The following is a 17,573-nucleotide window of genomic DNA, read 5'->3' on the forward strand; positions in this document are numbered from 1 at the left end:
GATTGATTATTATCAATCTGGTCGATAATTTTATGGAAGTGCATCTGCGAGGGTTATCTATTAGTCCAGACTCCAATTCAGTGAGTTTTATGTTTACGAAACCGTGAAAACTTTGTTTTGCTTATAGTCTTTTCTATCTATAGCAGAAAGCAATATATATATATATATATATATATAGTAGTGAGCTGAGTTCTTAGCATTGTCGTCACTTGATTTGTGTGGGAGCTATGATACTGCCCGGGTGCCCAAACCGAAGCAGGTGATTTTCTTAGGGGGCCACACCCCAAGCCTTCGACCTAAAGATCTGACCCACAAGGCAGTAAAGCAACGTAAGATATAGTCCCATGATAGCCGGTCATCAACAATAGGTTCCTATGCCTTTTATTCCTTCGGGATCCTGGAGCCTATGTGCACCATTGGCTTGGAATGAGGGTTTCCCAACTCCCCTAGGTGGATACGGAGGATCCACCAACCCGGTTAGGGCGACGGATATTCGCTTTTCATCCTCTCAATTTCGTAAACAACAGTAATGCCACGAGAAAGCAGTGAGTAGGACTTCCTCGGCAGTGGCTATATACGTGTGGCCACGTGAGAGCATTTAAAGAGGAATAGCAGACTCTGCCCTGGTTCAGCCGAGGGCGGTGACCGGCTACCATGGGACTACATCTCTTTACGTTGCTTTACTGCCTTGTGGGTCAGATCTTTAGGTCGAAGGCTTGGGGTGTGGCCCCCTAAGAAAATCACCTGCTTCGGTTTGGGCACCCGGGCAGTATCATAGCTCCCACACAAATCAAGTGACGACAATGCTAAGAACTCAGCTCACTACTATATATATATATATATATATATATATATTGCTTTCTGCTATAGATAGAAAAGACTATAAGCAAAACAAAGTTTTCACGGTTTCGTAAACATAAAACTCACTGAATTGGAGTCTGGACTAATAGATAACCCTCGCAGATGCACTTCCATAAAATTATCGACCAGATTGATAATAATCAATCAAAATCCTTTAATGTAGGAATTACTTAGACGTTATTCACACGTCGTTGCACGTGCGTTATTCAGGAGCAGTGGTTTCCAAACTTGCGAATCGACTTTTCTTTTGTCCACCTATGACTACATCTTACGTTGCTTTACTGCCTTGTGGGTAAGACCTTTAGGTTAAAGGCTCGGAGTGTGACCCCCTAAGAAAACCACCTGCTTCGGTCTGGGCACCCGGGCAGTAAATCATAGCTCCCACACAAATCAAATGACTTGTGTGGTGCATATGTATTCGGTGCCCCTTTGTACCAATATTTGTGTTCAAATAAATAGGTAATTCTTAAAAAGTCTAGACAGAGGTATATCTCTGGTGTCCAAAGTGTTATGACATTTTCTGGTTTGTGAGAGTCCGCTCTAGTTTTCACAATTCAATCATGATATCTGAGTTTTTGGTTTGTATGCAAGTAAGTGAGAAAAGACAAACGTGTCATATGTATTTTATTGAATTGATTTACAGAAGTAAGAACACCGTGAATATTTTACTTGACATCGTTAGAGACTTTCTACTGTATTTACACGTTATCGACAACCTAATTAGACTATTTGCTTTGTACGTCATAGACTGTCTTGTGATGTTTGTGATGAGTTTTATATTTACTTTGGTGGATTGTGCCTACATGTTGGTAATGATTACAACTGAGAAACAAAAATTCAGTTTTCTGTAGTAAAATCCGTTGTCATTGTGAAATTCATTTTGGTTTAATTAGCCAAACATGAATTAATTCAATTAACAACTTAAGAGGGGATGCAATTGAATCTCGTTTTTATTAGCATCAGCAGCAATTTTCAAGTTATTGGCTTTGAAATCGTTTGAACTTTGCAAGTATTTTAATTGTGAATATTTTTATATGAAGTTTTTCATATTAATATCTAGAACTGCTGTTTATCAAAGCTGAATGCAGTCACCGATCTTCGTAACTGGTCATTTGTTTTGTCCATAATGTGTTGATCATTGACGGTTAGTACTCAGACGCTGTGACACTAGCAAGGGTGATATGTGTTCTTTTTATCAGTCAAGAATTCCACGTATATCTCATTAGTTTGCTCTGTCATGTATGATTTCATCAAAATTCTTTATAAGTAATGTGAAAATCGCCTAAAATTTCAAAGCATCATTTTATCGTCACATAAATACTGAGTGTAAAAGGCTCAGTATTGGAAAAACAAACAAACCAGTCAATAAATATGTGATTTATATTGTCTGAATATGTCTGGATGCGTTAAGTTGTAGCGAGCTAACGTCCAGATCATTTGATTTTCCAGACTTAAGTTATTATTTTCTCTCGTTAAGGGGAAACGCCGAAAAAACTTACTATCCGAGCACTTGACTATTTCACTCGTCCAAATGAAATTGCCACGACAAAATGTCGTCATATATGACTCAATTGACATTTAACAGTCGTGACCATCTGTATTCCCGACGGAGTGTTGTAAATTATGACCGCCTGGATGCCCTGTTAATGTATAACATGATAATACCGCCAATTAGAGAGCAGTGATTTATCGATCGGACCAATGACACACGAAACCCGTACGAGCAGTTTAGAGCACTTGTCAGTCCTGCTTTCTGCTTAGCCCAGCCAGTTAAGTCCAGAACACCAATCTCAGCCTCTGCGGTATGAATCATTATATTTCAAACATACTGAGTTTGTATACTAATCAGACAGACCACATCGTATCATAAAATTGAAAATAACATTTGTACAAAATTCAGCCAAATGTGGCTATGAATGTGGGAAACAGTAGTCAATAGATTGGGTATAACTCGAGAACGGTAAATCATATAATCATAGTTCATAGGTCAAAATAAAGCCTATGATAAGAGGAACAAGAATATGAATAGTTTAGTTAATTAACAATTATACAATAAAAATATATGTATTATAGTCGTTCATAAATAGTTCTCAAAAGTTACCATTCATAATTCTTATCGGGACATAGCATGGAGTATCTCTATACTTGTCATTTGGCGAATGTTCTTTAAAGAAACGCTGTCCTAGTTTAGTGGTTTGGCAGCTGTAACACTTAACTATTGAGCCAGTAGTTTGAATCCTCCTCTACCTTCCTTAATTTGGGTAACGGGTTACCAGCATTAATGTGTCTCAACATCATGTATACAAGCATGTACTTAATTACTAGGTTACATGAAAAGGTTGCTACCCGATAATGTGACGTTATAACTGATAGTTAACAATTAACGCCTTCGAGATTCTGTCATCAATATTTTGAAGTATCATTTACTTGGGGCGAAACTATTCACTATTTAGTGTCTAAGTAACGCATAAATGTTTGGTCAAAAATATTAAGCCCGTTAGTAAGGTTTTAAAATGACTGACACTAACGGGAGGCTACATGATATGACTCATTGCAAATCACACTGGTACAAACATACTCATTGTCTATAAACTAGGTTATTTTTGGTACATTTGTTGCCTGTCTGATTATGTGCCTCATCTGATTACTTTCGTACCACTTTGTCCATATTGATATAACCGAAAACACTGAATGGCCGTTTCTTACTGGTATGAGACTACTCAGCAGTGCACATTCACGATTCTGCATGCGGGACTCGAACCCCGGATCTTCGGTTTCAAGCGCAAACGCTTAACTTCTAGACCACTGGGCCGGCATCTCAACGGTGTTAGTGTCTAACTTCAATCTATCCATGGTCTTGAGCAACCCTTTATCTATCGTCTTAGGTCTGGGCACATAGGCAGTATCACAATCCACACAAATCAAGTGACTTGTGTGGTGCATATGTATTCGGTGCCCCTTTGTACCGATATTTGTGTTCAAATAAATAAATAAACTACCTGACACGGATTGGACCCCATTGGTTACGGCATCTCACGCGTGAAACTGGAGGTCCTGGGTTTGAGTCCCGCATTCAGAATCGTGAATGTGCACTGCTGAGTCGTCTTATATTACGACGAAACAGTTGTCCAGCGCTTCGAAGTTTTCGATGGTGGTCTAGCTTAGATCGGCTCATAAATTCGGCCATTAAAACTATTACAGTCTTCACAAACCCCCATCCTGATAAAAACCGAAAAACAGGTTCTTGTCTCTTTATTTCTGTTTTCTTTTTCGGACTAATTTGTTTTGATTTCTCACTACTGTTATGTTACACCTAGAACTATATCTCTATTGTCTGTATAAAAGCATTTATGCTCTCCTTTTTGTAGGTTTCATCAATTTAGTTGCCTAACAAGCAATCACAAGATACCTAGCTATTCTCTTATTTTCGAATTCAGGGTTCATTGGACATTCAAATATGTTTGTAGCAATTAATGCTGATTTCACGTGTAGAACACCAGACACATTTTTATTGCGAAGACCATTCTTATGTCTCAATTTTATCATTTTTGCACAAGTTCTGGCCTCAGTTGTTTGTACAAACATGACAGACACAAATGATACTGATTATGATCGGATAAATGGTAAGAATTTTTATTCCTACTTTGAAAATCACAGTTAATAAACCCATCATTATAGTAGTCTGGCTTACATTTGTTTTCCTTAAAAGAGTTTTGCTAAATATTATACTTCCCATTTATACTGTGATTACACTGCCATGCAATTCGGCTTATCGAAATAATTGTGAAATTTTTCAAAATGAACAAATCTTGATTCAAAAACAGTCTGATTCATATTTTAAACTCGCTCTCAAATAAAAGTCAGATTTTCCGAAAATATTGTTGTTTGATGCAATACTGGGCTTATTAATCCAACAAAAATAGAGTCAGACTGAGCTACGATTAAATGAATTAAGATTTCATTCCGCAAAGGCTGTAAATAAGTCGGATCATTTGAAAAAGAGATGTTCCCAGTAAATCCTTCACAACTACAACCTTGATTCATCAATGACCAATATAAATTGTGAGATTTCATAGTTACCTAAGTACCAATTAGTTAAAGATATTTTGTATTTGTGAAGATTTTCATCATGAGCTGACGTCATTTTGAAATACGCTAGAGATATGGAACTACTAAACAGTTCTTTTTAGTAATCCTCCAAATAATTCTTGTTCATGGTGAAAAGTATCCTCAAAACATACCATAAAGAAGCTTTTGTTTCAAGAAAAGCGGTCATCGGAATAACTGACTGAAAGAAAGTATGTTTTACATAATTTAGCTTTAAATTACTTAACAAATCACAACTACTGTTATTTTGTGGTTGTGCCATAGTGTTTTTCTGAGTGAAATACTTGACCTTATTGTTGGGTCTCGGTTGTGTACTGCTATCGTTTAACTACAAATTATGGTTAATCATAATGCAGATTGTTTACACAAGATGGCGTTTAAGCTGTTTTTCCAATATGATAGTCTACATTCTGGGTGCTCTTATAAGTTATCAACCTCTGAATTTAGTTGACATTTGTCATATGTGATGGAATATCTTTCTTGGATTCTAATGTTATCAAAAGACCAACTTGGTCTTAAAATTCAAACTGACTTTTTAATTGTTTTTAAACAATATAAATGACAATATGTCGTGATACTATTCATCATTTATATAAGGCATTTTTTAACAAATAGATAAAACTCTATATGTATTAAACTTAGCTATTTGTGTTAATGCAATATCAAATGAATGCAAAGATTAGCTTCCTAAACTAATCTAAAAAGTTTTTTACTTCAGTCAGACATTCGTTAATTGATATATATTAGTATTTACTTATTTTAACATCATCTAACTGCCTTGCGAATAGGCTTTTCTGTGTGTAAATATTAGTGTTTTACCCAGTCTTGAGTACATTTTAACTTCTCTAAGTATAAGACCATACCAGTTGTTTTAAAAAAATTTCATGGCATAAGTTAATACGATACGTAGATTCACAGAAAGTCCTCCAATAACCGGTATACTGTCATTTAATCATCATCAATATAGGATCTGGTTAGAGTGTGTATCGGTATGAAGTCGCAAATCGGGAGGGATTCAACAAGATGTAAAGCATAGAATGGGAAGCATTAAAAACAATAAAAATCTAAACATAAAAAGTGCTATTCCAAAGGATAAAATTAGGATCAAGGAATAAACGGTTAGAAACGATACTGAACTCGAAATTTCAGGGAACAGAAATTGGATGCCACTGAGCTGTACAGATAGTGTTGGCGCTCACTATACTTGCCTCTTTGTTGACAGATCAACCTTTCCCTCACTCCACAGGTGGCACAAATTGACACAAGATAGGAGAGCTTTTGCAAATAAGTACCGACCTTTTTTCAGACACCTGCCTACTAGGTTTGGTAAGACTTCAAAAATAAGTGAAGTGCTCGACGTTTCCGACTACTTCTCTGCCTATTGCCAGAGTATTCGTTGACACAAACCAGTGCGGAAGTAATATTTTCATTTATAGGGAAAAAACTTAGCGGGATGTAGATTGCATGAAAGCATGTTACGTGCAGGGTTATGTCAGTGTATGCTGACTGGCTATTTCCTTAACCAATCAGCGTTAGCGGACACTTGGCAAAGACTCAAGAATCTTCTTGTGTAAAAATTATAAATATACTAACGTTCTTCTTATTGTGATTCCTACCTTCGTTCAATCTTGTTTATTTGGGATATAATTACGTCACTGTCCAACCATGTTCTGATTTTGCAACTTGTTATATGAAGCAGTGTCCAAGAATACTGAGTCGTAATAAGAGAAATAGTAACAAAAACTCATTTCAAATATCTCTACAATGGTATTTTGGGTGTCCAAAAAGTAGCACTTCTTCGTTCCCATCGCTGGATGTGACTATGTCATTTACGCACTCTAGATCAAATAGGAAATCTTAGGGTAGGAGATCTATCCTCAAACAGTTTGGTGAAGTAAATAATCTCTATAAAACTGTCTACGACAAAGGTAATTGAAAATGGAGGAAAGTAGGCAGTCTTGATTTCGTCAATTCTGTTGAGAGTTCCTATAAACGTTAACTCGACCATTGATAATTTGGTAAAGAGTCTTCAAAAAGTTTATTTTGGTTTGTGGTATATCTTTCAGTGATAGAATGTATCGTAAGACACCTCAGTCAACGTAGTCGGTAGGCACATTTATTAGACCATAATGATATAACTCAGTGATTTATCCACCTACCTTTTCATTGTCCAAATGTAGGTTCAATATTTGTGATACTTGACTGTAAATAGCAGAGTAGTTTTTCTGTCTCTTTGTCAGTGAAAGTGTCTCAAATCTCAGTGAACAAACCTGTGCCTCATTAATGAAAGGATAGAGTAATTCAGATTATATGAAATGCGTGAAGAATATACCCCTTGTTTGGTTATTCTATGTATAACATTGCCTATATTATTTCAGCAAGTTCTTCAACAGACACACTAGGTAGTTTTATAGCTTAACAACTTAAAGAAAGGTCAAGTAAGCATTCATTTTGGTTACTACAATTATTTTCGTCGTAATCCAGCGAATTATCTTAATCTGTAGAATTTACGTTCTTCAGTCTGTAATTACTGTTTCATGTATGTTCAGCGTAGAGAGACCAAATGTATGTACTGAACACCATAAATAAGACGTAACATCAGAATATATTCTTACTACTTCAATGATACAAGCCAATATAATAATCAGGAAACTTACCACTAAGTGTTTGGCAATACTACTTATATATTTCAGGTATATATTCAGTTTCTATATGTTTGCGTTAAATATACTGGTCCGAATTCATTTATTCAAGAGCACTTGCGTCTAATTTAAAAATGTGCCTCGTTTGTCTAGTAGTGTCTGAACATTTAACTTATCAATTAGTTTTGATTTTCGTTTTTCATAACATTTCGTTTTTTGTTTTGCTTTTAAAAAATTATTTGGGCGTTCGTAGTTTACAACAAACCGAATGACAAGTCATGTTAAAACAAAATCTTACATGTAGAAAATTTACCGTTTAAACTAAAAATAAACGTTTACAAAAATTCGCTTTGTAAATAAAATAAATTTTTATGAGGAACACTAAATAGCTGTTCATGTTAGGTCTTTTTCATAATTTTTATTTAAAGAAACGCCTAAACTGTACTCATCTGTTGTCTGAAAATACACATATAATCTATCGGTTTACAACTTTACTTAAACATTGTTTGTGCTTGGTCATTTGTTTGTATGATGATTTGTTTAAATCCAACTTGTCTAAAAGTAATCGTGAGGGTATCACAGAGACTGTAGTGCCGGTTACTATGTTAAGCCCACATGACTTATTCTAGCTTCTTGACAGGCTAATTTATCCATTCTTCTTGAGTCACGTTTTCACCTTATTAATTATTCACTTATCAACCCTGACTGTTTTCATATGAGCGTATTTGAGTGTACATCTTATCCTACTGATCACATGTCTGTAGTTTATTTTTGTGTGACTATAAATATTGATTAATGCTTGATTAAATGGAGTTGACTCACACGCCATCTCCACTACACGTCATCTCGCTTCGCTCTCTTCTGTTCGCTTCATTCCTCTGATTGTCTGTTCAAATCAATGGGTGTAAAAAATGTATTCTAAAATCCGTTCTCTCATTTGACTTATTTTAATTCCGTTATTCACTAATGCGAATTAAGTCGATAATTATATACGAGGATAACCAGGATCTATATTTCGATAACAATCATACGTACGATCTAACTGGAGTCAGATCTCGGGCCACGAAAAGACATTCGTGAATGTGGGTTTTGTGTTTTTCGATGATATGCATAAATGCGAAAATTGAAACAGTAACCATACTCTCTCAGATATTAAAATTTTCATCACCTTGCGTTACAATTAGGTGCATTTTTTCAAGATGACTTGGATGACTAGACGTGAATGCCAAAACAGGTGCTTTTTCTAAATATGTTATAAATACCATTAAGTATGTCGAAATTACATGGTATAATCTGCCACACCGTTCAGTAAAATGTTGATCCAAAGTAATTTTTTCTAATAAGTAGTCTAGAAATGCATTTCTCGTTATACAAAATGACCGTATTTTCTCTCCCATAGATTATCCTATATTACAACAATCAGTGTAATTAAGTGAATTAAGGTAGTGTAAAATTTATGTTTTGCTTTCCTAGAGCATAATTTGTTTTTTTCTAATTTTTTATTTCGAATTCAGATAATTTGTTTATTTTTTGAGTCGTTCCCGTTGTCTGGTCATTAAATCTGTAGTCGGGAAATATGAGATTGTTAAATGAATTAGTCTCTGTATCTGAATGATTTGTGAGTTGTATAAGATCTTGCGTTTTATCTCAGAAATAAACAAAAACTTTGAATTGTTTATTAGATAGTTGTACTTCGTACATGTTAACATTAATCAGTAAAAGAAATACATATAACTAAAATTCGAACAAGTGTTGTTGAGCTCCTTAGCCGAAGATATTTGCAATCATGAACTGCAGTGATAGATTACAAATTTGTTCATTCGGCTGTTGGTCTCAGTTTAGTTAATGAAGCGTAAGTCTATCCCGTCATCTAATGAGTCAAATTAGTCCCTTTTTACAGACGTAATGCTCAGAATTGAGCTGTTTAATTTTGCTAGTGGTAGTTGTCTCTTGCTGTAAAGTGCTGGCAAGCGTTAAATCCAACCTGAATGTCTAATTTGGTAAGTACAACCTACTTGTGATGCTATGTCACATAGATTAGTGGGGAAAATTATATTGTGATCAATAGACTTTGGCTAGTATTGTTAACTCAGACAAAGCTATCAGGTGTTCCATTTGTATGGTTTCGAAGTTCGATATGTTTTACATTGATGGATGCACTAATAATTTATGATGTATCCAGGTTTAAACTCAGCTCTTATGTGTACAGGACATTTTAAAATTGATCTCAGGAACTTTAAAATAGACGTCGAGCATGTCACTGTTAATCCACTAGATCAGAGCTAAGAGTTAATCATAATCGTCCTGAATTCTCATCAAGATAGGTGTATTTTACTTCATCTATAGACTTTTATTCACCATACTTCATGTATTGTACGAACTTTTTTGAAATATATGTATAGATCACTCGGCAGAAAGTGGTTGGACTGACAGTTCAAAAAGAAATATGTGTATATAGAGGTTAATAAATCTAAATATAATTCTTCCTATGAAGAAATACTTGACCTTCTACTTTATTCAAACCCTTCGAGAGTCTAAGTTTTTCTAGTAAATTACTTCAAATAAGTTTTTACACTTAGTTATGCTTTCCAGTTCTCTCTTTGATATTTATTATATTACTTATCAAGCTTTTTCCTATCTTCCTGTATATTACGCAGTAATAGCCACCATTATTCGATTCAAAATTTATATATCTTTTAAAACAAGACGATTACCTATTAATCTGACTATTGAACTGATCAACCTTTGTTTTTGAAGAAAAGAAACTAAATTTATGGGTTGAAATGTATATTATTGTAATTTTCTCTGTTTTCATTTTGTTATTAAATTGGTATAAGGCTAAGTCAAATCAACTTTCTATTTAGGTGTGGCTTGAAGTTTTTATGGTGTTTGTAAACAGATTTCATCGTGAACGCGAAAGAAAAATGTAGTAGTATTAGTCGTTGTCGTAAACGCGAAATAGTGTGGGGACAACCCATTCATTGTTTGATGGAAAATTACAGTTCTTTTGTAAAATGTGAAAACCATATATTAAATACGTTGGCAAATCTTCCACCCATTGTCCTTTACATCCTTCATGATTCTTCCATTCCTCAATTCTTTTATGTCTCTCTGTTTTTAGTGCAATTTTCTCAACCTTTTTTGACAGGCATTCAACTTCCTATTGGTGTTACGTACTACTTATGTCGAGAGACATAAGTATCATACACTACGGTAGTAGTAGAAGTAATAATAATACTATATCGCCAATGCAATTCGATTTGGGACTGCGTTTTTTGAAAATGGAACAAAAATATAAACCAACAAGTCGAAGGCCTGCAGAAATGATTGTAACATTGAGCTTTTGGTTTGGTTTATATGTAGCCTAAAGGAGGTATTTTGCGCGCTGGGGGGGGAAATTTTATGGGTGGTGTGCGAGAGACCTAGTGACTGTTTGTTGCCTACATGTAACACTGCTATGAAAAGCATTTTCTCAAGATCGCATAAATTATTCATTGTACTGTTATGAGTTTTGAATGATTAATATCAGTTAGATTTGAATTGTTTTGGATGTTTTTGTATTGGTTTGTGCGTATTTCAGTAATAAAAATTCATATATTTTCGCTTCGAATTTATTGAAAAGAAATTTAGTGTGATAAAAGGCATTCATTTTATAGTTAAAGCATAATAGGAAACATGGTATAGTAGTTTAGTGATTCAAGGAATTAACTTGATCCGTGAATTTGATGTTAGAATAATGCTTCACTTTATTCTGGTCAAGTAGCAAACATATCACTAGTGACTTACCCAAAATACATAATTAAGTTCTTAAATATGTGAATAAATACTTCATTGAATATGGTATGTTGCTTCTTTGATCTTTTTATTTTTTTGTCGTTTTCTGTTTAGATGTCACTAAAGCACTTCCAGGTCACCAGTCGTCTACACGTTTTGAGGTAATTCTAATGATTTGTGTTATTTTTATAAAAATAATTACTTAGTTTTTGAGATGTGTGTAATTGATTGTGCCTTTTATTAACCAAATCCATTTTTTTAGTTCATTTTATTGTTCACGTTAACACTTAGAAATTATTTGGTATGTTGTATTTTGAGTATGGTAGAAAGGAGGATCTGTTGAAACGTACTAACTGTACATCTATCCAGTGATTTTAATTTATAATAAATGGAGAAGGTTCCAGTACTACTGAAAAAACTTGATGGTAAACATATCCTATCTACAATTTTTTACGAGTTTCATAAATCTCGCGATCATTCTAATTATATTTATGTAATAAAGATTAAGGTCATCTTGGTTATTGTATTTTTTTATTGTTATTAGGATTATTATTAATGTGCCTTTATTTACTTTAGTGATATTTAAGATGCTAATATTCTTTTCTAAGTGTTACAGTTTATATTTTATTTGTTTATTTAAGCATAACTATTCGTTCAAAAAGTCACTGAAGTATGTATGCATCACATAATAAAAATGACAATGTGAAGAAATAGGGAAAGTAATATAAGTATAATCAAAAAAGAACAGAAATGAATAGAAATTAGTGTACTAGAGTGGAAAAAATGATAATAATGGGTGAAGCAGACCAGTTAAAAATATACAATTAGAAAAAACCGTTTTAGTTAACGAAGTTCCTGTCACTTATATGAAAAAGTAAAAGAAATTCACTGCAAGACTGCCACTGGTTTTTATTCTGAGCGATGTCTGATTATGTCTTAAGCCACTGTTAAATGGAACAATTGATACTGGCCAAGGAGGATAGAACAGTCTGGTTGATGTCTCCGGGGCAGCGAACCAGTTGAACTGTTCTTGAAAGAACTCTATCCATCGTCTAATACGTCGATACATGTCATTAGTTGGCATCTTATCAGCTTCACAAACTGTTTCACTCACAACAGACGTCTTGCAGCCAGTGACTGGGATGAGTTAAAAGAGCTTTCGGAAGTTACCAGATGCAGTTGCTGCTTTCAACTTGCTAGCACGTTTTAACCGCCAGGCTTGTCGATCCGTACGCAAACTTTTCATAACTTCGTTACGTAATAATCTACGTTTATCGTCAAACTCGTGGTTACTCAGTAACCTGACGTGCCTCGACGAATTGTAAGGAGCCTCTAAACCCATTGCTAATAAGCGGAACGTTTCACGAAGCCACAAGAGACTTCACTCGCCATTTTCATGGGATCATGCAATTGCAGTCATCGCTCATCTATACCTTTCAGTGGGCTAATAGCTAGTCTCAGACCTAGCTGGATTTGATACTTAGTTGCAACAAAAGCTGCAGCAAATTCGTTTATATCGATCTGTTTGGTGCGATCAATTTGTTGGCCACATTTGGAAACCTTCGTTCAGCTCCCAAATATTTCATGCCTTGGAAGTCTCTGATATCGATAAATACTGAATAGATGTCAAGAAGAGCAGTCTGAACTCAAATTTGTTTAGAATAATATGATTTAAGAAATGTGAAATTTATGTTGATGTCTATAAAATAAGTTTTATCAAAGAAAATTTCGTCATTCAGTTCCGTTCATTTTGTAAATAGACATTTTTTGTTGAAGTTTCAGTTATCATCAAATGATATTATCTTTGAAAACACGTGGAGATATAGGTCATTTCCAGGTATAAAAATACCGGTTCTTCGTTCCCCTTATCCAACTTTTGGATCACCATGGCCATTACCATGGAGTTGGTCATCATCTTCATGTTATTATAATGTGGATATGAAACGATTTCATTTTGAATTCCATACAATTTCAAATGAGATTCTACAAGTAGGATGTTTCATTCTAATCTGTTAAACATTTTACCTTATTCTCTCCATCGTTTGCTTATACTGTTTGTTTATTTGATAAATACTGGAGTTATAGTTAATATCATAAATCATTTTAGGGCCTCAGCGTTTGAAGAATGATAATCCTAGGTACCAGATTCTAATATTGACGGTTTATCTAATTTTTCAGTCCTCTTTTTCACTCAAAACGTTTACAAAAATTTGAATTAGTAGAAATAATGATTCAGTGAAAGACTTGGGCTCCATACATATCGTTTGATTTCATTGTCTCTGATTACATCTGAACTTTATTTGATACCATCTATAAATAAATGAATGAGAGCGGTATCCAATGAAATAAATTTTAATTGAAAATACAGATAAAAGACTTTCATTTAGGGGATGATCATCTTACTTTTATGAGGAGTGTAAAAGAAAGCTACAGCGGGATTGCGAACGGCTTCTATTTTGTTTGATCTCAAGTGGCGAATCAGAATGGACTGAAAGATATACATAAGGGTATAAGGGATATACATAAGCGAATGTCCGGCGCTTTAACCGGGTTGGTGGATGTGGAGGATCCACCTAGGGGAGTTGGAAAACCCTGATTCCAAACCAATGGTGCACATGGGCTCCAGGATCCTGATGGAACCAATGGCGTATGGACCTATTGTTGGTCACCGGCTATCATGGGACTGCATCTCCTCACGATGCTCCACTGCCTTGTGGACTAGACCTTTAGGTCAAAGGCTTGGGGTGTGGCCCCCTAAGAAAACCACCTGCTTCAGTCTGGGCACCTGGGCAGTATCACAGCCTTCACACAAATCGAATGAGATTTGTGAGGCGCATATTTATCTGGTGCTTTTTGTACCAATATTTATGTGTTTAAATAAATAAATAAATAAATATACATAAGGGTTGATACGACTCAACATCAGTCCGAGAGGTTACACCTTTCCTCAGCTAAACAATTAAGCCCAACCAGTGAAAACCCCGAAACATTGAAATTATTTTTGTCAACAGTAGTGAAGTACTATATAAGAAAATGCGAAGAAAACTACTATAACTAAAGAAACAGGATGTATATAATTAAAAAATTAAACAGATGTATTACAACACAGTTTCAAAATTATTCGACAAGCAAGTTGACAGAATTTCAAAAATGAACCATCGGGTTTTAACTCAATCGCCTAATGATGACATGCTTCTTTCAAGGCTCAAATGTCCTCAATTCTACCTCATATCGTATTGTGGATGTACATTGCTGAGAAATTCTTTAAAAAATAAAAATAAACTACTGTTTATTGGTTTTTGATTCTTCTAGGTATCTGTTTATCTTTTCTAATGTATATTAGTAAGAAACATGAAACCAAGTAGGTCTAAACTTTTTATAGTAATCTTAAGTCAGCATAACAACTGTTGGAAACCGCGTAGAAAACCAAGCAACTGTTATTTAAGTATTTCGAAATTCCTTTACTTTGCATACACTGACAAGTTTTTTACTATTGATTTAACTCTAAACATTGTTGGGTTTACGATGAATTTGTTATAAGCTCCAAGTAGTAAAGTCTTATTTCAATGAAAATATGACATTAATTTGTTCAATATTGTATTGACCTTTTAACTGATATAAACGTCAAATTATGACCATGTATTATGACATGTAACATGAACCCATTATCTAATAATTATCATTTTATATTGCCTACAGGTTTTGTTACTGTTGAATGATGAATACACATCAGTACATCAATCTCTTTTCTCTTTCTAGTCAGCTGTAAATCGATATACATATATGATACAAAATAAGCTTGGTTTTTCTGTGTACCCAAAAGTTTGGCAACATAATGAAAAGAATTTATTCAGTCATTTCTCTGATAATTATCAGTCGACATGTGAGAATTCTCCTGTAAAGAGAAATCACGATTTTCGCGGCAGTAGTTGGGAAATAAATCCATCATCATTCCGAGCAAATCGTCATTATTCAAGTACTACTAATAATCACTCCCATGATGCTAATTTAAAAACTTCAAATGATATATCTCATAATTTTATATCTGAACAAATGTCTCATTTAATTCGCAAGTACAAATTATCTGAACACAGTACACGACGTAGAGGAATTCAAAAATCTGCTTTGTTGCATGTGATAAATCCTGATTCAAAATTGCCGCATGTTAATATGGATGAATCTTGTGAGTTATCTATATATCATAATGTTTTGTCATTAATGTATTATAATCATTTGTTCAAATAAAAAAACTATCGAAAATTAAAAATTTCTGTGAGGTCGATCAACAATACTCCCTAGCTACTCAATTGTGGTGCACCTCTAGAATTCATAAAATGAAGACAGTAACTTTTTACCGCCATCGAAAACTGTCAACTTTTGCTATTGGTTTACGGTAATTTCTAATTACGAACTACTGAAATCCCGTCTAATGCAAACAGGATCTTATAAAAGCTCAATATATCGGGCGACCGACATACAACACTGACAGCTTTCGCCTATATATATATATATATAGCAGGAATCATGAACGTTGGGAGGTAGAGTAAAAATTCACAAATGAAATGTAAAAACAGGCAATTATGTAACGCCAAAGGTCAGTACGGTGATATGAATCGGCAAAATGCTCTCGCAGTTATTTTCACACATCAAAGCTATCATTCATTGATAAAAATATGAGATAAAGCTGGTCTTTCTAGCTAATATCTAGATAAGCCTTTTATCCAGAAGCCAATGAACGATATTTTAAAGAAAACGTTTTTTTGTTTAAGAATTGATGGATTAAAATGAAAAAAAATACTACTATTGAATTCTTATCACAAGTACCGCCCAACGAACATCATTGATCTCACTTTGATGGTATTGAGTTCTCTCCATTTTTAAAGAGTACAACACCACTATCATCCAACAGAAATATTGTTCTGTTGTTACGTAATCCCGACAATAGCAAACTAACCATTGCTTTCATTTCATCATTCCTTCAACTGATTTGTTTTTTATTTGTAAATGGTAGTCTATCATTAAATGTTTTTGTTTGGTGTAGTTAATGTAAATTATTTCTCAGTTTTTAAAATGATTGCTCTTATTTTTTATTATTTCAGATATCCTATGTGTTTCAGGAAATGGTATTTTTATTATTGCTAATGAAACATGGGGGGCTTTAAGAGGCTTAGAAACACTTAGTCAATTAATGTGGACTATAAAGGATCAGTCTCATGTAAGTATCTTGGTTGAATTCATTTCATTGTTTTCTTCATTTTGCTTTCATTATTCACTATTTTTAAATGATGAGTTTATGTTGTTCCGATTCGTCTAAACAAATTGGAATTCTGATATACGTGAATATTATGCACTTCTTAAATGATGGTAAAAAAAGAGTATGCCTAAATGAACAATTTTTAATGTTATACATAACGTTAATGAAATTCTATAATTTGTTTACTGCCGATAGTTGCGACTATAATTTACAAGCATAGAGTGTGTGTACACAAGTCTATTCTGCGCATTATTATTGATTGGACATTTTGAACAAGATTGTTTTTGAGGTAGTTAACGAATAGGTATGCATTTTAAAGCTTATTTTATACAATTTTAGAACATTTATAAATCTTAGGTAGTTTGTGTGGATGTGTATAATTTAGAGCTCGAGTTAATCATGTGCTGATTCCTACTAAAAAACCACGTTCGTATGCTCCTCAACAGTAAAAGTGGTCAGAGAACTGGGAGAAAATCGACTCAATGTAAGGCATGGGTAACCGAAAATGGATTTATAAGATCCAAACAGTCAGCTACAACGTAGTGTAGTGAACAGAACACGACTGGGGACAATCGAATGTATTTAAGCAAACATTACAGACTATCTCAGTAAATTCTGATAACCATACAATGAACAGTTAATTTGCAAAATAACAACCAATTGTCTCAATCTTCACTGTTTCTTCTGTAATTCCATTGTTCATGCATTTTCCTACCGATTGCGCTTCATTTCAGTTCTTTCCTTATCGGTCTTCTGCCAAAATACATTATATGTCTGACCAACACTATATAGTACTTATATGGATATAAGTAGACCACACCACAGTAGGACCAGGCACATTTATGCATCGGTCTAAGTTGCCATATCTTATTAGCACAACAAAATTAACACCAAATTCATAGAATCAGTTACCTCAATGTTGTTAATATATAAAA

At 34.2% G+C, this 17,573-nt stretch overlaps 1 protein-coding gene across 1 annotated transcript in view; it reads left to right on the forward strand.

The window, feature by feature from the left end:
• Positions 1-1,421: 1,421 nt before the first annotated feature.
• The window catches only part of Smp_134300 (putative beta-hexosaminidase B), a gene marked incomplete at both ends in the record, with an annotated part of 39,510 nt that continues 23,358 nt past the window's right edge, over positions 1,422-17,573 (forward strand). The window contains 6 exons of the mRNA XM_018795449.1: positions 1,422-1,506; positions 4,299-4,484; positions 11,499-11,545; positions 13,161-13,373; positions 15,144-15,567; positions 16,484-16,599. Of these exons, the coding sequence (XP_018649761.1) occupies positions 1,422-1,506; positions 4,299-4,484; positions 11,499-11,545; positions 13,161-13,373; positions 15,144-15,567; positions 16,484-16,599 (1,071 nt within the window). The remainder of the gene's footprint in view (positions 1,507-4,298; positions 4,485-11,498; positions 11,546-13,160; positions 13,374-15,143; positions 15,568-16,483; positions 16,600-17,573) is intronic.

Source organism: Schistosoma mansoni, chromosome 2 (genome assembly GCF_000237925.1).
Source record: "Schistosoma mansoni strain Puerto Rico chromosome 2, complete genome".
Lineage (NCBI taxonomy): Eukaryota > Metazoa > Platyhelminthes > Trematoda > Strigeidida > Schistosomatidae > Schistosoma > Schistosoma mansoni.